General features: G+C 39.1%; 1 protein-coding gene across 2 annotated transcripts in view; it reads left to right on the top strand.

The window, feature by feature from the left end:
- The window catches only part of NEDD4 (NEDD4 E3 ubiquitin protein ligase), a 159,554-nt gene extending 140,832 nt beyond the window's left edge, over positions 1-18,722 (top strand). For both annotated transcript variants that reach the window (XM_082648457.1, XM_082648456.1), the window contains 8 exons: positions 3,193-3,288; positions 3,650-3,723; positions 4,006-4,066; positions 6,217-6,276; positions 6,362-6,469; positions 7,125-7,221; positions 15,020-15,092; positions 15,766-18,722. In XM_082648457.1, coding sequence (XP_082504583.1) covers positions 3,193-3,288; positions 3,650-3,723; positions 4,006-4,066; positions 6,217-6,276; positions 6,362-6,469; positions 7,125-7,221; positions 15,020-15,092; positions 15,766-15,868 — 672 coding nt within the window. In that variant the 3' untranslated portion in view covers positions 15,869-18,722. The remainder of the gene's footprint in view (positions 1-3,192; positions 3,289-3,649; positions 3,724-4,005; positions 4,067-6,216; positions 6,277-6,361; positions 6,470-7,124; positions 7,222-15,019; positions 15,093-15,765) is intronic.
- The last annotated feature ends 3,941 nt before the right edge of the window (positions 18,723-22,663 follow it).

Raw genomic sequence — 22,663 nt, 5'->3', positions numbered from 1 at the left:
GCAGATGACATGATACTATACATAGGGAATCCTAAAGAGGCCACCAGAAAACTACTAGAGGTAATCAATGAATTTGGTAAAATTGCAAGATACAAGATTAATGCACAGAAATCTCTTGCATTCCTATACACTAATGATGAAAAATCTGAAAGAGAAATTAAGGAAACAGTCCCATTTACCACTGCAACAAAAAGAATAAAATACCTAGGAATAAACCTACCTAAGGGGACAAAAGACCTGTATGCAGAAAACTATAAGACACTGTTGAAAGAAATTAAAGATGATACGAACAGATGGAGAGATATACCATGTTTTTGGATTGGAAGAATTAATATTGTGAAAATGACTATACTACCCAAAGCAATCTACAGATTCAATGCAATCCCTATCAAATTACCAGTGGCATTTTTCACAGAACTAGAACAAAAAATCTTAAAATTTGTATGGAGATACAAAAGACCCCGAATAGCCAAAGCAGTGTTGAGGGAAAGAAACGGAGCTGGAGGATTCAGACTCCCGGACTTCAGACTATACTACAGAGCTGCAGTAATCAAGACAGTATGGTACTGGCACAAAAACAGAAATGTAGATCAATGGAACAGGATAGAAAGCCCAGAGATAAACCCAAGCAACTATGGTCAACCTATCTATGACAAAGGAGGAAAAGATATATAATGGAGAAAAGACAGTCTCTTCAATAAGTGGTGCTGGGAAAACTGGACAACTACATGTAAAAGAATGAAATTAGAACACTCCCTAACACCATACACAAAAATAAACTCAAAATGGATTCGAGACCTAAACGTAAGACTGGACACTATTAAACTCTTAGAGAAAAACATATAAGAACGCTCTTTGACATAAATCACAGCAAGATCTTTTTTGATCCACCTCCTAGAGTAATGGAAATAAAAACAAAAATAAACAAATGGGACCTAATGAAACTTAAAAGCTTTTGCAAAGCAAAGGAAACTGCAAACAAGATGAAAAGACAACTCTCAGTATGGGAGAAAATATTTGCAAATGAATCAACAGACAAAGGATTAATCTCCAAAATATATAAACAGCTCATGCAGCTCAATATTAAAAAAACAAACAATCCAGTGAAAAATGGGCAGAAGACCTAAATAGACATTTCTCCATAGAAGACATATAGATGGCCAAGAAGCACATGAAAAGCTGCTCAACCTCTCTAATTATTAGAGAAATACAAATCAAAACTACAATGAGGTATCATCTCACACCAGTTAGAATGGGCATCATCAGAAAATATACAAACAACAAATGCTGGAGAGGGTGTGGAGAAAAGGGAACCCTCTTGCACTGTTGGTGGGAATGTAAATAGATACCACCAGTATGGAGAACAGTATGGAGGTTCCTTAAAAAACTAAAAATAGAATTACCATATCACCCAGCAATCCCACGGCTGGGCATATACCCAGAGAAAACCATATTTCAAAAAGACACATGCACCCCAATGTTCATTGCAGTACAATTTACTGCATGGACATGAAAGCAACCTAAATGCCCATCTACAGATGAATGGATAAAGAAGATGTGGTACATATATACAATATACAATGGAATATTACTCATCCATAAAAGGGAACGAAATTGGATCATGTGTAGAGACATGGATGAATCTAGAGACTGTCATACAGAGTGAAGTAAGTCAGAAAGAGAAAAACAAATATCGTATATTAACGCATATATGTGGAACCTAGAAAAATGGTACAGATGAACCGGTTTGCAGGGCAGAAATTGAGACACAGATGTAGAGAACAAACGTATGGACACCAAGGGGAGAAAGTGGCAGGGCGGGGGGTGGGGTGGGGCGGCGTGGTGGGATGAATTGGGAGATTGGGATTGACATGTATACACTGATGTGTATAAAATGGATAACTAATAAGAACCTGCTATATAAAAAAATAAATAAAATTAAATTTAAAAAAAAATGTATTATACTTATATTCCCTAGTGGATTAAAAAAAAAAAGCTCACCAAAGAAGGCTTATGCAAGGAATCAAGAAGTTGATGACTTATTTTGACCACCTGAAGTGGCAACCTGGGTCCATTAAAAAAAAAAGACACATGCACCCCAATGTTCATTGCAGCACTATTTACAATAGCCAGGTCATGGAAGCAACCTAAATGCCCATCTACAGATGAATGGATAAAGAAGATGTGGTACATATATACAATGGAATATTACTCAGCTATAAAAAGGAACGAAATTGGGTAATTTGTCGAGATGTGGATGGATCTCGAGACTGTCATACAGAGTGAAGTAAGGCAGAAAGAGAAAAACAAATATTGTATATTAACGCATATATATGGAACCTAGGAAAAGTGGTACAGATGAACCATTTTTTGCAGGGCAGAAATTGAGACACAGGTGTAGAGAACAAACATATGGACACCAAGGGGGCAAAGTGAGGGGTGGGTGGTGGTGTGATGAATTGGGAGATTGGGATTGACATATATACACTAATAGGTATAAAATGGATAACTAGTAAGAACCTGCTGTATAAAAAAAAAGTAAAATATAAAAATTAATAAAAGAAACAGAAACCCAAGGATTAAATCCTTGACCATAACTTTGTAACCTACGCTGAATAGCATCACACAGTGTGTGAACACATGGATTCCGAGACCTCGTCTGTGTTACCAAGTCCCATTTTTGTGACACATTATTTGTGTGAACAGTATAATTCTTCATAAATCATAAAATTGCACAGTTACTGGCGTTGGTTCACTGAAGTTTTGTATTGAATTTGAGATTTTTCTTCAACTTGGGCCAGGTATAAATAACGGCCTCCTCAGAGCTGCTTAAACACTTCAAACACAGTCTCACAGGCCACGTGAAACAGGTGTTGAGTGCTCCTGAGTGTGCACGGCTGTTAGGATTCATGTCAAAACTGACCCTTCAACTGGATAATAAAATCTGTACCTCCACTACTTCCAAACAGAGTTAGACTTCGAAACTTTTAAGCAGGCACCAAGTTGTTGATATATGCACTTATACTTACTGGTCATTCATCTCTTTGTAACACTTGTGTGTGTGTGTAAAAGATGTCCAACTGACCTTTTCATCTTTTGTCCAATTATTCAGACCCTCAGCATACTTTCTCTGCAGGTTCAGGTATCTTCTTTCTATACACAAATTTTAAATATGCAATCTTTCCCATTTAGGATAGTGAGTATTACAATTCACTAAGATGGATTCTTGAAAACGATCCAACAGAACTGGACCTCAGGTTTGTCATAGATGAAGAACTTTTTGGACAGGTTTGTAAATTTTGATTAATTAAAATGGTACATAAATTGTGGAACTTTAGAACTTAAGTTTAATAACTTAAGTGAAATGTCATAACTTAAGTTTAGATGTTAAATAATTCATGTACTCAACATATTTCTGCACTCTATTTTTATATTTATTTTCCAGTAACGAAAGCTGTCTCTCAGAAAGAATTTCTGCTTCTTTAACATTTGACTCATTCCATATTTATTTTAGTAAAACTAATATTTCAAGTTTTCTTAGCTTTTGAATGGATTTAATTTAAAACACCAGGTTTCTGGTATAACTATCATATTTATACTTAATTTTTTTCACTAAAATAACATATCAAGGTATCATGCTTAATTTTAGACCCATCAACATGAGTTGAAAATCGGCGGGTCAGAAATAGTCGTCACCAATAAGAACAAAAAGGAATATATTTAGTAAGTATTTTGTTGTAAGTATTTTACTCTATTTAGTAAATTATTGGAAATAATTTTATACTTCTTTCTGGGAAGACTCTTTGTACCTTTTTTCTCTTACCCCAGAGTCAGAGCCTCAATGTTCTTTTTCTCTTTCTGTAACCATGTCATATTACTCACTCATGTTCATGTTTTTGCCTTGGGCTTAGCTAGTCTTTATTTTTTGTTTCTAACCAGAATACATGTACCTTAACAGTTTTTCTTGTTTCCTGTGAAAACGATTAAATGTTTTGTTTGTTTTAGTCTTGTAATACAATGGCGATTTGTAAACCGAATCCAGAAGCAAATGGCTGCTTTTAAAGAGGTACTCATTTTGTTTCCTCTTCTATAACTTCAAAGTACAGTCCGTAAGTTTTAAATATTGGGCCTTATCATGTCAGAGAAAAAGTAGTATATGACTTTTTAAAACCATTTTAAATTCATTTTCATACTGACAAAATATTAAATGAATAGATGTTGAGTTAAAATGCAATCATTCAAGAAATCCATGCAATAAACAGTCCTCCTTAACATGGATCCCCCTCAGCTTTCCCAGTCCCACTCCCCTCACCTTAAGTAACCTTGGGTGAACAAAGGAACAAGAGTGCTAGAGGGATGGTGGAATATACTATTTGTTTCTTTTCCTAAATGGGGTCACATCATACATGTTGGTTTGTGACTCACTTTCTTCGCTTATCAAATACTTATTGGAGGTCTTTACCTGTCAAGATATATAGCGACCTTTCTTTGTGGCTGCCTTTTATTCATACTCTAAATTCATAAGTGATTTAAACTTGCCAATTGATAGACATTTAGGCTGTTGTCAGGGCATTCATTTCCTAAGCTAACTAAAAGTCTTCTGTTAAATATTTATCACATACTTTTTCATTTATTCAACATTGAGCACTGACTGTGTCTGGTGCTATGCGAGAGGCAAAGAGACATAGGTCCTGCTGTCAAGGAGCAGAGACTCTAAAGGGGGAAAAGGACAGAGGGAAGCCTGCAGTACTAGGTGAGCAGAGAGGTAGAAACCAGAGCAGAGAGAGGTGGAGGCAGGGGAGGGGAGGGCTCGAGGGATCGGCCAGCCACAAAGGAAGGGGAAATGCAATTCTAAGCAGAGGGAGCAGCACCTGTGAAGTGTGGCAGTAAGACAGACTGGGCACACGTTAGAGAGAATACAAGCCATTGCTGTACTGGATAAGAGGATGCAAGAGGTGAAATTAAGCCTGGAGAGATGGGAAGAACCAGATGATGGGGGCCCTGTTTGTTCAGAGTTTTCTCTGAAGTCCAGTGAGGGAAGAAGGTGGCATTAAAGGCTATTAACAATAGAACACCAGGATTCAATGTATGATACATTTTGGTCAGATCATTCTGGAAGTGGTATGTAATGAGCTAGAGAGGGCAAGACGAGCCACAGAGGCTAGTTGGAAAGTGCTGCAGTAATCCCGGGGAGAAATGGCAAGGACAGTGGGAAGAAAGCTGTGTGGGCACGTGAGTGGCTCTCAGGAAGGGGGATCTATAGCTTAGGGTGATTTAAAGGATAGAGATCTGGGGATCCTCTGCATGTGTGTAGTGGAGGTGTGGACTAGACAAGATGGAAAATTCAAAAGAACAGTAAGAACGGTGAGAGTGGATGGCCACACGTGGGGATGTGGGAACACCAACATTTAAGGAACGGACAGGAGAAACGGAGACATCAAAGGAAATCAGCAAAGGCAGACAGACATAGGAGGAAAACCATCAACAACAGCAGAGTTTCAAGAACAAAGGTGTTGTCAACAATAGCGTAGTGCAGAGAAGTCAAATAAGATAGGGAACTAAAAAGCATGTAGTAGATGTAGCTGCAGAGCTGTCTTTGGGTTTCTCCAGGACACCTTCAGGGAAGCATTGATGAAGAGGTCAGATTGCAGTGGTTGAGGGATAGATGGGGGTGAGCGAGGGGATTTGGAAATGCATAGTAACACTGTCCAGAGTGTGGAGAGCAGAAAGAGGGGCTTGCTTTCTTGTTTTGTTTTTAAGGTAGATAAGGCTTGAACAAATTTAGATGCATCAAGAGCGAGCTCATAAAGGTTTAGTGATGACATCCTTGAGGAAGCAGATGAAGCACAGAGAGGAAGTGGTCCCTCTCTCCACAGCAGTGGGGAGGAGGCCCTCGTGGATGTTGGTGCTGGTTGGTATGTGGGGATGCAGAAGGTTGAGGGAATTCCATCCTGCAGAATTGCCTCTATTTTCTCTCTCAAGTAGAAATTATCTGCTGTAAAGAAGGGGTGACATGGAGGAGGAGGAGGCTTAAAAATTGTGGGGAAGTTTTAAAATGGCCACTTTGAGGAATCAGTGAGAGAACAGACATGTATCCTTTCTTGCCAACACTGAAATGTCAGTTAAGAGCCCATGAATGTATCGTGGAAGAAGACGAAGTATGGGATTGTCCATTGACCCCACTGACCAGGATTTTAAATATATTCTTTCTACTAGGGATTTTTTGAACTGATACCACAGGATCTCATCAAAATTTTTGATGAAAATGAACTAGAGGTAAGAAATATTGTTCATATCTTAAAACAGAACTTTTGTTCCCATTATTTTTCATGTCAACAGTTTGACATTTCTTATTACGTAGCTTCTGATGTGTGGCTTGGGAGATGTCGATGTGAATGACTGGAGAGAACACACAAAGTACAAAAATGGCTACAGTGTAAATCATCAAGTCATCCAGTGGTTTTGGAAGGTAATGGAAAGCTTCTACTTTCATAAATTACTCTTCAGTAGATTCAGTCATATTTAACTATACTAGTGGATCACATAGGGATACGACAAAAAATATATATAGCCCTGCCAAAATTATCTTTGATGTTGTACTGTATACGTTTACCTTCTGGAATATGGTTCCAACCTCCATGCATATTTTTAGATACGTAAAATGTGCAGCATGTAGTAAGCGGCAGTGACAGCTGAGATAAGCACTTGATTCCTTACTAAAGTTGGGACTCTTCAAGGGAACTTGTACTAACCTGCAGTGTATTCTCTGGGACTCCTGCATGGCTCCTTGGAATGTGATTTTCCATCTTGTACAGAAATGTGTATGCTACTCAATAATACCAGTAAATAACAATTTTTTAAAAGCCGTGAGTCACATCTGAGAGGAAATGTTGTCACTTTATTAGGCTATAATCCCATTCTAAAGAGTTACCATGTAGCCTTGGAAATGAAGTTTCAAGAACTTTGTGAACCACCCATAAGCACAACTTGAACTAAAAGAAACATGCAAATTTCATAAGTGATCATTAATGCTCTAACTAACTTCTGATAGCATATTTTTCAGGATAGTTTTGTTACCGTTTTTTCCCAGTGATGTTCCTAAGTGCTGCTTTTATCTTTTGCAGGCTGTTTTAATGATGGACTCAGAAAAAAGAATACGATTACTTCAGTTTGTCACTGGCACATCCCGTGTGCCTATGAATGGATTTGCTGAACTGTATGGTAAGGATTTCCATCGATCATTAAAAGATGGAGCTTATGGCAGTTGTCTTTTTCATGGCTGACTAGTCTTCAGGCTTCTATCATTTATACAAATATTTAGCTTAATTTTAAAAATTAAGATTTTAAAATGATTATAATTCGATACACTGAAGTAGGTCAAAATAGATGTACACCTTCTAATCAGATAGCAAAGGAGAAAACTGCAAACATGAAATGACTCAAGTTACTTCCCGTTCTTGAATTTTAAATTTGATTCCCACCCTGCATTCCATTGCAGAAAAAGCATTGCCTGTAGTGTGATGGTTTAGGGCAGGCAGCGTGTAAAGTTCCACAGGGTGTTAATAAGCGTACAACAAAACACAGAGTATCGTAGTAGAGTACATTTGGGGGAAAGAACGGACTAAATGAAGTTAAATATTCTGTTTATTGGAATGACATTTACTTGCTTTTAAAGATACCAAGAAGAACAAATCTTTCAGAGAAAGTAGAGCCAAGATTGGAGCCCTACTGTCCCCTCCTTGGTCAACCTGGTTTCCTTGTTAAGCTTCATTTATATCTGTTTGCAGAACCTGTCAAGCAGCTGCCACTTCTCCACCTAGAGTAACCACTCCCAGTAGGAAGGCTGAGACAAGAGCTTTGCTGCTCACCAGTGTGCTCATTGGAAAGACAAATCCAGTTAAGCAGGGCAAACACCCCTTCCATCTCTAGATCCAGTGCCCTCTTTTATGCAGCCCAGGCCTACAGCCGTCCACTGATATAATGAATTTTTTGGAATTTGGGGGAGATATCCCACACACAGGTCCAGAGTTATTAGTGTTAGACTATAAATTCAAATTCTTAAGGGTTTACAAAAGAAGTAGAAGTTGCTTCAGAATGTTAATATTGCAGTGCAGTATTATCTAGCCAATAAAAAGTATGTTACATTTTTTTTAACATCTTTATTGGAGTATAATTCCTTTATAATGGTGTGTTAATTTCTGCTGTATCACAAAGTGAATCAGCTATATGTATACATATATCCCCATATCCCCTCCCTTTTGCGTCTCCCTCCCACCCTCCCTATCCCACCCCTCTAGGTGGTCACAGAGCACTGAGCTGATCTCCCTGTGCTGTGCGGCTGCTTCCCACTACCTATCTATTTTACATTTGGTAGTGTATATATGTCCATGCCACTCTCTCACTTCGTCCCAGCTTACCCTTCCCCTTCCCTGTGTCCTCAAGTCCATTCTCTACGTCTGCAGTTTTATTCCTGTCCTGCCCCTAGGTTCTTCAGAACCTTTTTTTTTTTTTTTAGATTCCATGTATATGTGTTAGCATACAGTATTTGTTTTCCTCTTTCTGACTTACTTCACTCTGTATGATAGACTCTAGGTCCATCCACCTCACTACAAATAAATCAATTTCGTTTCTTTTTATAGCTGAGTAATATTCCATTGTATATATGTGCCACATCTTCTTTATCCATTCATCTGTTGATGGACACTTAGGTTGTTTCCGTGTCATGGCTATTGTAAATAGTGCTGCATTGAACATTGTGGTACATGACTCTTGTTTTTGTTTGTTTGTTTTTGCGGTACGCGGGCCCCTCACTGCTGTGGCTCCTCCCATTGCAGAGCACAGGCTCCGGATGTGCAGTCTCAGCGGCCATGGCTCACGGTCCCAGCCGCTCCGCGGCATGTGGGAATCTTCCCGGGCCGGGGCACAAACCCGTGTCCCCTGCATCGGCAGGCGGACTCTCAACCACTGCGCCACCAGGGAAGCCCATGACTCTTTTTGAATTATGGTTTTCTCAGGGTAAATGCCCAGTAGTGGGATTGCTGGGTCATATGGTAGTTCTATTTTTAGTTTTTTAAGGAACTTCCATACTGTTCTCCATAGTAGCTGTATCAATTTATATTCCCACCAACAGTGCAAGGGGGTTCCCTTTTTTCCACACCCTCTCCAGCATTTATTGTTTGTAGACTTTTTGATGATGGCCATTCCGACCAGTGTGAGGTGATACCTCATTGTAGTTTTGATTTGCATTTCTGTAATGATTAGTGATGTTGAGCATCCTTTCATGTGTTTGTTGGCAATCTGTATATCTTCTCTGGAGAAATGTCTATTTAGGTCTTCTGCCCATTTTTGGATTGGGTTGTTTGTTTTTTTGATATTGAGCTACATGAGCTGCTTGTATATTTTGGAGATTAATTCTTTGTCAGTTGCTTCATTTGCAAATATTTTCTCCCATTCTGAGGGTTGTCTTTTCATCTTGTTTATGGTTTCCTTTCCTGTGCAAAAACTTTTAAGTTTCATTAGGTCCCATTTGTTTATTTTTGTTTTTATTTCCTTTTCCCTAGGAGGTGGGTCAAAAAGGATCTTGCTGTGATTTATGTCATAGAGTGTTCTACCTATGTTTTCCTCTAAGAGTTTTATAGTGTCTGGCCTTAAATTTAGGTCTTTAATCCATTTAGAGTTTATTATTGTGTATGGTGTTAGGGAGTGTTCTAATTTCATTCTTTTACATGTAGCTGTCCAGTTTTCCCAGCACCACTTATTGAAGAGGCTGTCTTTTCTCCGTTGTATACTCTTGCCTCCTTTATGAAAGATAAGGTGACCATATGTGTGTGGGTTTATCTCTGGACTTTCTATCCTGCTCCATTGATCTATATTTCTGTTTTTGTGTCAGTACCATATGGTCTTGATTACTGTAGCTTTGTAGTATAGTCTGAAGTCAGGGAGCCTAATTCCTCCAGCTCTGTTTTCTTTCTCAGGATTGCTTTGGCTATTCCGGGTCTTTTGTGTTTCAATACAGATTGTGAAATTTTTTGTTCTAGTTCTCTGAAAAATGCCATTGGTAGTTTGATAGAGATTGCACTGAATTTGTACATTGCTTTGGATAGTAGAGTCATTTTCACAATGTTGACTCTTCCCATCCAAGAACATGGTATATCTCACCATCTGTTTTTATCATCTTTAATTTCTTTCATCAGTGTCTTATAGTTTTCTGCGTACAGGTCTTTTGTCTCCTTAGGTAGGTTTATTCCTAGGTATTTTATTCTTTTTGTTGCAATGGTAAATGGGAGTGTTTCCTTAATTTCTCTTTCAGATTTTTCATCATTAGTGTATAGGAATGCAAAATATTTCTGTGCATTAATTTTGTATCCTGCAACTTTACCAAATTCATTGATTAGCTCTAGTAGTTTTCTGGTGGCATCTTTAGGATTCTCTATGTATAGTATCATGTCATCTGCAAACAGTGACAGTTTCACTTCTTCTTTTTCAATTTGTATTCCTTTTATTTCTTTTTCTCCTCTTATTGCCGTGGCTAGGACTTCCAAAACTATGTCGAATAATAGTGGCAAGAGTGGACATCCTTGTCTTGTTCCTGATCTTAGAGGAAATGCTTTCAGTTTTTCACTGAAAATGAATGATGTTTGCTGTGGGTTTGTCATATATGGCCTTTATTATGTTGAGGTAGGTAGGTTCCCTCTATGCCCACTTTCTGGAGAGTTTTTATCATAAATCGGTGTTGAATTTTTCAAAAGCTTTCTCTGCATCTATTGAGATGATCATATTGTTTTTATCCTCCGATTTGTTATTATGATGTATCACACTGATTGATTTGCATATATGGAAAAGTCCTTGCATCCCTGGGATAAACCCCACTTGATCATGGTGTATCAACTTTTAATGTGTTGTTGGATTCTGTTTGCTAGTATTTTGTTGAGGATTTTTGCATCTATATTCATCAGTGATACTGGTCTGTAATTTTCTTTTTTTGAGTATCTTTGTCTGGTTTTGGTGTCAGGGAGACGGTGGGCTCATAGAATGAGTTTGGGAGTGTTCCTTCCTCTGCAATTTTTTGTAAGAGTTTGAGAAGGATGGGTGTTAGCTCTTCTCTAAATGTTTGATAGAATTCACCTGTGAAGCCCTCTGGTCCTGGGCTTTTGTTTGTTGGAAAATTTTTAATCACAGTTTCAATTTCAGTGCTTGTGATTGGTCTGTTTCTATTTCTTCCTGGTTCAGTCTCAAAAGGTTGTGCTTTTCTAAAAATTTGCCAATTTCTTCCAGGTTGTGCATTTTATTGGCATATACTTGCTTGTTGTAATCTCCCATGATCCTTTGTATTTCTGCAGTGTCAGTTGTTACTTCTCCTCTTTCATTTCTAATTCTGTGTCAATTTTGTTTATCTTCTCAAAGAACCAGCTTTTAGTTTTATTGATCTTTGCTATTGTTTCCTTCATTTCTTTTTCATTTATTTCTGATCTGGTCTTTATGATTTCTTTCCTTCTTCTAACTTTGGGGTTTTTTTTGTTCTTCTTTCTCTAACTGCTTTAGGTGTAAGGTTAGGTTGTTTATTTGAGATTTTTCTTGTTTCTTGAGGTAGGATTGTATTGCTCTAAACTGCCCTCTTAGAACTGCTTTTGCTGCATCCCATAGGTTTTGGGTCGTCATGTTTTCATTGTCATTTGTTTATAGATTTTTTTATTTCTTCAGTGATCTCTTGGTTATTTAGTAGAGTATTGATTAGTCTCCATGTATTTGTATTTTTTACCATTTTTTTCCTGTAATTGATATCTAGTCCTATAGTGTTGTGGTCGGAAAAGATATTTGATACAATTTCAATTTTCTTAAATTTACCAAGCCTTGATTTGTGACCCAAGATATGATCTATCCTGAAGAATATTCCATGAGTGCTTGAGAAGAAAGTGTATTCTGTTGTTTTGGGGTGGGATGTCCTATAAATATCAATTAAGTCCATCTTGTTTAATGTGTCATTTGAAGCTTGTGTTTCCTTATTTATTTTCATTTTGGATCATCTGTCCATTGGTGAAAGTGGGGTGTTAAAGTCCCCTACTATTATTGTGTTACTGTCAATTTCCCCTTTTATGGTTGTTAGCATTTGCCCTATGTATTGAGGTGCTCCTATGTTGGGTGCATAAATATTTACAATTGTTATATTATCTTCTTGGATTGATCCCTTGATCATTATGTAGTGTCCTTCTTTGTCTCTTGTAATAGTCTTTATTTTAAAGTCTATTCTGTCTGATATGAGAATTGCTACTTCAGCTTTCTTTTTATTTCCATTTGCATGGAATATCTTTTTTTCCGTCCCCTCACTGTCAGTCTGTACATGTCCATAGGTCTGAAGTGGGTCTTTTGTAGGCAGCATGTATACGGGTCTTGTTTTTGTATCCATTCAGCCAGTCTTTGTCTTTTGGTTGGAGCATTTAATCCATTTACATTTAAGGGAATTATTGATATGTATGTTCCTATTACCATTTTCTTAATTGTTTTGGGTTTGTTATTGTAGTCTTTTCCTTCTCTTGTGTTTCCTGCCTAGAGAAGTTCCTTTAGCATTTGTTGTAGTGCTGAATTCTCTTAGCTTTTGCTTGTCTGTAAAGGTTTTAATTTCTCCATCGAATCTGAATGAGATCCTTGCTGGGTAGAGTAATCTTGGTTGTAGGCTTTTCCCTTTCATCACTTTAAATATGTCCTGCCACACCCTTCTGGCTTGCAGAGTTTCTGCTGAAGGATCAGCTCTTAACCTTATGGGGATTCCCCTGTATATTATTTGTTGCTTTTCCCTTGCTGCTTTTAATATGTTTTCTTTGTGTTTAAGTTTTAATAGTTTGATTAATATGTGTCTTGGCATGTTTCTCCTTGGATTTATCTTGTATGGGACTCTCTGCGCTTCCTGGACTTGACTATTTCCTTTCCCATATTAGCAATGTTCTCAACTATAATCTCTTCCAATACTTTCTCAGTCCCTTTCTTTTTCTCTTCTTCTTCTGTGACCCCTGTATTTCAAATGTTGGTGCGTTTAATGTTGTCCCAGAGGTCTCTGAGACTGTCCTCAATTCTTTTCATTCTTTTTTCTTTATTCTGCTCTGCGGTAGTTATTTCCACTATTTTATCTTTCAGGTCACTTATCCTTTCTTCTACCTCAGTTATTCTGCTATTGATTCCTTCTAGAGAATTTTTCATTTCATTTATTGTGTTGTTCATAATTGTTTGTTTGCTCTTTAGTTCTTCTAGGTCCTTGTTAAACGTTTCTTATATTTTCTCTATTCTATTCCCAAGATTTTGGATCATCTTTACTTTCATTACTCTGAATTCTTTTTTGGGTAGATGCCTATTTCCTCTTCATTTGTTTGGTCTGTTAGGTTTTTACCTTGCTCCTTCATCTGCTGTGTATTTCTCTGTCTTCTCATTTTGCTTAACTTACTGTGTTTGGGGTTCACAGGCTGCAGGTTCATAGTTCTCGTTGTTTTTGGTGTCTGACATCAGTGGGTATGTTGGTTCAGTGGGTTGTGTAGGCTTCCTGGTGGAGGGGACTGGTGCCTGTGTTCTGATGGTTGAGGATGGATCTTGTCTTTCTGGTGGGCAGGACCACATCCAGTGGTGTGTTTTGGGGTGTCTGTGAACTTATTATGATTTTAGGCAGCCTCTCTGGTAATGGGTGGGGTTGTGTTCCTGTCTTGCTAGTTGTTTGACATGGGGTGTCCAGCACTGTAGCTTGCTGGTTGTTCAGGGGAGCTGGGTCTTAGCGTTGAGATAGAGATCTCTGGGAGAGCTCTCGCCAACTGATATTACGAGGGGCTGGGAGGTCTCTTGTGGACCAATGTCCTGAACTCAGCTCTCCCACCTCAGAGGCTCAGGCCTGACACCTGGCCAGAGCACCAAGATCCTGGGTCATCCTGGAGAAGATGGACTGAAGCCAGGAGAAAGCTAGATGATGGGAGACCTGTCAGAAGGCTTGTTTGGTGAGATCAGGCAAAGGATGGTGACATTCTGTACCCAGGCTTTACTCGCGAAGGGGAAAGGGGTGCCTCGGGAAGCCAAGTGCGAACTTCCACGCAAAAGTATGTTACATTGATATTGGTTGACTTACAGGAAGTTTTCCAGATGGATTGTTTAGGTGAGAGAATCAAGAGGAAAGGAAATATGATTCCATGCTATGGAAAACACAATGACAAAAGTACTGAAATTTTACCTGTATGGATAATTGTGATGGATGATGTGTGAAAAGCAATGCTTTTTGAGAAAAGAGTAATATGGAAAATTTAGGTATTTTTAGTGCTGCTTCTGACAATTATCCTCACACACACATATTTGGATATGAGTCTAAGACATCAGAGAAGTATGGAAGGTGTCTCATCATGTTGTCAGCATTGATGACCTGGGAGGTTGGAGGAATTTGAGAATTGGAGAAGGAAGAGCTAAGCGAAAACTCCAAAGGAAAAAAAAAGTTTCTAAGAATGTCCATAGTAAGAGGAAAATGTAGCAGGTATAACATGATCCCATGCACATAAAATCCTATATAGATGCACATGCACAAAAAGATTCATGATAGGATGTTTACTCAGATTTAATGGTGGAATTTCAGGTTATTTTTGCATCTTTCATTATATAATCTCACTGCAAAAAAAATAAAGCAATGGAGAAAAAATAATCAGAAAAGGCTGTTTTCAGTGGGACTCAAAAACACACATTTTCTGTGTACCTGTGACAGAGGTGGTATATGGAAATGCAGGGCTAGGAAACAGCAAAAGCCCCGTCAGACACACAACCCCCACCCCCTGCCCCAGGGCAGAGGGATACTGTGGTCCCAGATGCACTGATAGAAGAGGAGACCTCATTTCATGGCTGGAAAGTAAAGTCATCAGGCCCAGGACAACATTATTTCTTCTGAGTTTAAAGCAACTAGATGTCCTCTGTGTGTTTAAGTTCTACATTAGCAAAAGCGAGTTGTGAAATGCCCAGAAATTCCTGTAAGACAAATTGAAACCAAAGCAACTCTTCTTCCTTGTAGGCTCAAACGGACCACAGTCATTTACAGTTGAGCAGTGGGGCACCCCGGAGAAGCTGCCAAGAGCTCATACGTGGTAAGCAGTTTCTCTGACCCTAGAGAACAAGTCCTCAGGGACAGAAGGTCCTCTTACAGTCTGGGTACGGAAGGTCTAGTTCCCTCTGTGCTGTGTTGGTGGCAGATATGGAGGGGGAGGGGGAGGAGGAGGGCCGGGAATCAGCCACACCAACCCAGGAACAGCTGTTTCTTTACTGGGCAGGCCTGAAGACCAGGCAGCTGAACACTGGAGAGACCCATCTAAACTTTTGACCCGGGGACATCCCTGGCGGTCCAGTTGTTAAGATTCGGTGCCTCCACTGTAGGGGGCACGGGTTCGATCCCTGGACAGGGAACTAAGATCCCAGATGCCACACGGTACAGCCAAAAAAAAAGGTAAACTGTTGACCGTATCTTGCTTCCATCACATGAATGATGATCCATCCCAAGAAGGACTAGAACATTCCATTTTGAAGGTTCCAATGACAGGAGCCCAGATGTTTGGAGATCAGGGTGGAGGTGAGAGGTCACCACCAAGAATTCATGGGGAGAGTCCACACCTAGAGTCCAATCCTAAACATTCCTTCTCCCTGAGGAGAAAAGGTCTTTTCGTGTGGTTGAAACGTAGCACGCATAGCTGCACCATGAACAGTTTGCCCTGGGAACTCGCTTTGTCAGTGTCTGCAATAACCAGCCCCTCTCTGTTCTTTCAGCTTTAATCGCTTGGACTTGCCACCGTATGAGTCCTTTGAAGAATTATGGGATAAACTTCAGATGGCCATTGAGAACACTCAGGGTTTTGATGGCGTCGATTAGATTACAAGTAACCATCTATGGTGTTTTACTGCCGCTCTTTTATAAGCAAAATCTTGACTTAAAATTTTCCAGGGAACTACTAACCCTTGGCCATTGATGCTTCCCAGATATTGGAGAAAATCATGTCAAAGAATTAGAAGAAATAGTATGACAACTTTTCCATTATTTCATTCACTTATATAAGGTGTTGCTTTTACGCAGTTGTTTTGTTCTATCTTGAGTTCACCCTCTAGTATAAAAGTCCTGTGTGCCTGAAATCGTGAGTGTTGTCCTTGACATTTACCTCTTTTACAGTATTTGCCAGGCAGTTTCTTAAACTACTGAAATTATAACTGTGAAATATTTGTGATAAGTGTCACGTGTGAAAAGTTTGATGCTTTTTGAGAAGGAAACTGAAATTGGGGGAAAAAACTTCAATATTGAGTACACTACAATATAGTCAGTGCTGCCTGCAGCTAGTTCTTCTTTTGTAGACCTGCCTACTGCACATTACTGCCCAGATTTTTGGAAAACTCTTAGAAAGTATGTTACCTATATTTTTAGTCAACTGATTCACTTGCAAAAAGCTGTTTACTTCTTCATTTTAAAAAGCATTTGGCTTTTGTTAATATGCGGTTTTACTAAGCAAGGTGGTTCCTAAGACGTGAAGCAAATTCAAATTTGCGAAGGGTTAAGGTATTAACGCCTCCCTCTTGCCTGTATATCCTTATGGCTCATTGGTAGAGTCATCACTCTTTACTGTGTTAGTTTAGTTAAAAGAATTCCTTCTTCAAACTAAAGCTTGACAAAGCAGTATTCCTAAATAAGCCTTGAAGAACTAAGTTAAATGTATAATACTTGCCTTTACTAGTCATTCTTTACAGTTGAACAATTATGTAGTAAATATATGTTTACAGGGTTTATTATGTTTACAGATTAAGCTAATCTCTGCAGTTGCATTTTTATATTTTTAGTATTTCACTTTAATCAAAAAACCAAATAATTTGTTAAAAATAACCAAAGAATAGTTATAAGGCATAATTTGTATTAAATTACCACATTTCTTATGCTTTTTTAAAAACCTGTTTACTATGAAAATGTTTTGCTATAAATCCAAAACTCTTTAGGCAAAATGCTACAGATAGACTCCGACTTTAACCAAACTGAAGTACATAAAAATCCTGTGCATGTATTCAGTGAAGGTTTACTGAATGCCTGCGATGTGCATAGCTCTGTCTAGGCCCTGGGGTGAGAGTCCTCAGCTTCAAAGAAATCTAGCTGAGTCCCCATCCTCAAGGAATTTAGAGATGTGTAAAGGAATTTTCAAACAATCAAAAGTCAGTCGGGGTGAGCAGAAGAAGGCAAAAGGGAAAGTGTTCCAGTGCCCCTGCAAAGATAAGTGTGCCAAGACTGTATTTATATATTTTATACCTACATTGGAATGATTATATAGAAAATGCTCTTGCAAAAAGATAAAGCTATTTCTCAATATGGTATCTTCGTGATTTAGGGGTAATTGTAAATATATGTTATTAATCTTCTTAAATACATACATATATATATATATGCATACTCTGAGAGTTGTAAAAAGTGCATCTGGCTCTTGGTTAAAGTTTGTTGGGGTCTAACACGATGGGTACCATTCAGCACCTGGTAGGGATGTCCCATGTGACAGAAGCAAAACCACTTTCCAAACAGCACATCAGCAGCTCAGCTTAGGGAGAGTAATTCACAGATCTATGTACCCTGTGTCTTATCTTCACCTTGCTAACTAGCATTCAGGGGAGACCACCAGGTGTAGCCCTAATTTTATCGCTTACCAAATGTTTAAACTGAAGCAGCATACTTCACCTCTCCGGGCTCCTGGTTCTTCACCTGTCAAAGGAAAATAATCATGCACACTCTCATTGTCATGTAAGATTATTGTAAATTCCAGAAAGATGCTTTGTAAAGTATCATACGATCAGAAGGTGCTTTGCGCTGACCATCAGATTTTGTCAAATCAGGTGTGAACACGAACTACACTCCCAAAGAAAAATCTCTTCATTTAAAAATAAAATGACTGCTGACAGACAAGGAAGTAGAAACATCTCTGATATTGAATATATACAGATATACATATGCATGTTTATCTGTACATGGATCTTACCATCATAATTCATTTTCTCCACATGAGCAAAGGAATATTACTATGGGCCAATGCATTTTGGAATGTTCTCATTATGTAGAACTGAATGTGAAAACTATTTTTGTTAAAACAAGATTTTACCACATGATTGTTTAAATCTCGCTTCTGTGAAATACAGCAGATATCAGAGCTTGAGAAAATATAAAGCTTGCTTTTCGTCCAATTCATTCACGTGGATGATTCTGTGACTCAGCTAAAACAGGGAGTTAAAGAGACCAGACACTCCCACCAGCCCCCAGCCACAGACCATCATCTCCCAGGTGTGCACTGATGGTCCAAAAGGAACCTGTATCGAGCCACACAGCCCCTCATCCCAGATAGCAAAGTTTCTCAAATGCATTCTACGGCTGGAAGTAAAATAGGGTCATTTACGTAAAGCAAGGACGTCGGGGTTTTTTTAGAGTTATAAGCACATAATTTTAGCCTATTATTTTCTCTGTAATCAAATTTTAACAGGCATAAAATTGTGCTACAAATGCATTTCATCCTAATTTAAATGGTTACTTCTTTTCATTTTTTATTTATAATGCTGAAATTATTCCAGAGAATTATCAAGTTAAACAACTCATTTGGATTATAAGCCACTTGACATTGTTTTTTAAAATCTTCTCATATGGGAAAAAGATATCAAGATTAATGTATCAAAATTTATTGCATACTTTAAAATATAAAACCGTTTTTTAAAATCTTGATGCCACAAATAAAGTTCTATTCTAGTAAAAACAGAAACTGTGATTCATTTTCAAATAGAAATGTTTCCAAGCCATTATCCTTAGCCAATAGCTCCTGATCTAGTTCTCTGCAGCAACACATGGAATTCTCAAGACAACCTTGAATTGATAGCAGGTTACCTAGCATGATTATAAACTCTTAACCACAGAGAATCTCCATTTTACAAACAGGTCCTGTTCCCAAAATCTGGTTGTTAGTAAAATATACAGAAGGCAATATAATAATAAAGTTACAAATGGACTGGATTTCAGACTTGCTGTTGTTCATTCCAGAGACCAGCCATGGAACCTATTTATAACATTGTTTCTATGAGAAGAGGAATTCCAAGTGTTACTTCAGAAGTAAGTATCTTTTCATCCTTCCTCTGAACTCCTGGAACTTTCCCAGTTAGCAGGGAATCCAACACCCTCACCCCCAGTCAGCCCTAGGAAGGTGCTGTTCCAGCCCGGTTTCTGCCAAAATCCAGACTAGTTGTAATCTATGGGGTCCAAACGCCTGCCTTCCCCGCTTCCACCCTTCCAGAGCTCACCAGCTCGGGCGGTAGCTAGCCGGCACCGTGCCTCCCCGTACAGGAAGTCCTTGCTTTGCTGTCCATCAGGGCAGGCACATTCCTTTTTATAAAGGATATTATACTAAGTGTTAGAATCGCAGGACCTCACTGTGAATAGTGGGCTTCAGTAGATTTGTGTGTATTTTTCTTGAGCGTTAAAGAATATCGCTAAATTAGCGGCCTGTTTCGGTTCTGCCAGTCTCTTCATCTGCAATCCATCCTATGCGGTCCCTCCATCCCACACCAGTGTTTCCTTTCTCATATACAAATCTGATCAGGTTACTCTGCCAGAAACGCTCTGAAAGCTCCCCAGAGCCAGAAGGAAGAAGCCCAAACCTGTTGGCATGAAATGCAGTCTGTCCCCAGCTTAATGCATGAGTTCCACCTTCTATCGTACCCCACTCAGGCACCCTGCCCTCCACCCAAACCACGCCTCCCTCCAGCCCTTAATCACTGAAAACTTCTCTGCACCTGCTTATGTCCACTTGCAGAATCACTCCTCCTCTTGGAGCAGTGGAAGGGTGCTGTGGCCTGGCAGTTGGTACCTAGTAGCATGAATGGGATCGTATATTGCTGTGTTTGGTGTACATAATTCTCGCCTACAAACTTGGGCAGCTTGAAAACAGGGACTTCTTTGTATACATTTTTAATATGTTCATTCTCCAACACATAAATACAATGTGAGTATTGTTTGTGTATAGACCCAGTGCACATGTATTGAGCACCTACAGCATCCCTGGCCCTGTGCAGTGATATGCAGGAAGCTCTGTGTATAGGGGGATGATGGGAACTGTGAAAATACACATGCAGAGAAGGAGCTTGACTGAGATCCTGCGGAGCACCAGGGTCTGCAGTAAACACTTTACGTGGGTCCCATTTAACCTGCATAAAAACTCAGTGAGGCAGGTTTTATAGGCTCAAAAAGGACAAGTAATACACCTGAGGCCACACAGCATATCAACTCAGTGGATTATGAACCACAACAAAAAAAAAGAAAGCTGTAGAATCCAATCAGCAAATTACCAAGGTGCATTCGTTTTCTGTTGCTGCATAACACATGACCACAAAGCTAGCAGCTCAAATCAACACCCATTTATCATCTCACAGTTCAGTCAGTCATTAACTCCACATGGACTCTAAAACATGACACAAATGGGCTTATCTACAAAACAGAAACAGACTCACAGACATAGAGAACAGAATTGTGGTTGCCAAGGGGTAGGTGGGGGAGGGAGGGATTGGGAGTTTGGGATTAGCAGATGCAAACTATCATGTATAGAATGGATAAAAAACAAGGTCCTACTGTATAGCACAGGGAACTATATTCAGTATCCTATGATGAATCATAATGGAAAAGAATATGAAAAAGTGTATATATATGTATAACTGAATCACTTTGCTGTTTAGCAGTAATTAACAGAACACTGTAAATCAACTATACTTGAATAAAATTAATTTAAAAATTAACAAAAAAGAAATCCACATGGGCTCAGCTGGCTTCCCTACTTAGGGCCTCACAGGCCAAAACCAAGGTGTCAACCAACCGAACTCTTAGCTGCTTCAATGCTTCTTCAGTTGTTGACAGAATCCAGTTCCTTGTGGCTAGAGTTCTGAGGTCCCCATTTTCTTGCTGGCTGTCATCTGGGGACCAGTCTAACCTTCTACAGGCCACATACATTTCTCATCACTTGGCTGTTCCATCTTCAAGCCAGCAATGGTGTGTGCAATCCTTTTCATGCTTAGAACCTCCCTGATGCCTCCTTTTGCCGTCCTCTCTGCCACCAGGTGGAGAAAATTGTCACTTTCCAAGGCTCACTTGATTAGTCCCACCTCTATCATCTCCCCTTTTGAAGTCGACTGTGCTGTAGGCATAACACAGTCGTGGGGGTCACGGATTGCAGGCATTTAGGCCTTGAGCTTTTGGACCATTTGTAGAAATTCCACCTCCCACACAACCTAAAAGTAAAGGGTGGCAAAGGGTTATGGAGATGTGGCTTGAAAAACACTTAAATGTATCTAATTTTATAGTTCGTGGTTCAGGGTTCCATTCTTTACCAATGAAAAGCCTGATAAATGAATGGTACTATCAGCCGGTGGATTCATCTTCAGCAGCTGTGAATTCACGAATCACTACTCAGGTTTGTGGTTTTCTCAGTGGCATCAAGGTTGAATTGGTCTGAAAGTAGATTCAACTTATCCTTAGAAGCTTCCTTATTATATAAAAGAGAACTAGATCATCGCTGCTCTTTTGTTTGAAGGATTGGTATTCCTTCCCATGAAGTTATGTTCAGGATAATGATGTGAGTGCAAATCAAAACAGAGCCGAAAGCAAAGAAAGCCATTCACAGCCCAGAGTTGCTGATCATTTGCTGGCTCTCAGTCTCCAGAGAGAACGGGAGGGGCGGGGAGGGCCTCTGGATGCCCTGAGCGAGCACGCAACTCTGAAGCAGAGTGTTCGCCTTGGGAGGGTAACCAGAGATTAAAGCCATAACTGTAGGCTGTTGAGGATGCTCAATTCATTGTTCAGATCCTGACTTAAGTTCTCTTATGAAAAATAATTACTATCAAGGCAAACCCCATACCTTCCTAAGAGTTGTTTTTGTTTAACATATATTTTATAAATGAGAAACTCAAGCATATTCTCTCCAGTCAGTAAGAGGTAATGAGCACAGTGAGCTAAGGATAATCTGTTTAAACAAACAGGATTTTCATGGATGCTAGACTTGAAAACAGGATCCAGATCAATGACATGGTTAATACTCAGTCACTGTGCATTAGCCCAGGGATAAACTTCCAGACTTGAAGACAATGAAATAGCTCCAGTGGGATGACCAAATGCTCAATGATGAAGGAGGAGTAGCCAACTAGCTTTGCTTTGCTTTTTCAGTATTGCTATGTGTTGTAATGTTGTAACGCTTGTGGATAAATGTTGACGTTGTGTGGTTTTAAGCTACAAGGAATTCAGTAATGTTTTATCCTTGTCTACATCTTCAAAAGAAGTGTGAGAAGGGAAAAAAGAAAGCTCTGTTAACTCAGTTACTACCAGAACTCTGAATATCTGTGGTTGCCCCTATGAGTCAATTTACATACTTTCCCTCATTGCCATCTGGGGACAATGTGGATAGGAATTTGGGCGTTATCATCAAAACATCTAATTACTCATTTAAGCATTGCTAGGGGTGGGAAAGAAGGAACACATAGCACATACTGCAAGCCTTTGGAAGGTATATTAAGACATTTAAGACTGAGCCAAGGTCTAGTCCAGCATTGTCCAATAGAAATATAATGCAGGTGACATGTAATTTTAAATTTTCTAGTGGCACATTTTAAAGAGTAAAAAGAGATA

This window comes from Grampus griseus, assembly GCF_964374135.1.
Source record: "Grampus griseus genome assembly, chromosome: 2".
NCBI classification, from domain to species: domain Eukaryota; kingdom Metazoa; phylum Chordata; class Mammalia; order Artiodactyla; family Delphinidae; genus Grampus; species Grampus griseus.
This window is presented reverse-complemented; position numbering and strand designations above follow the sequence as displayed.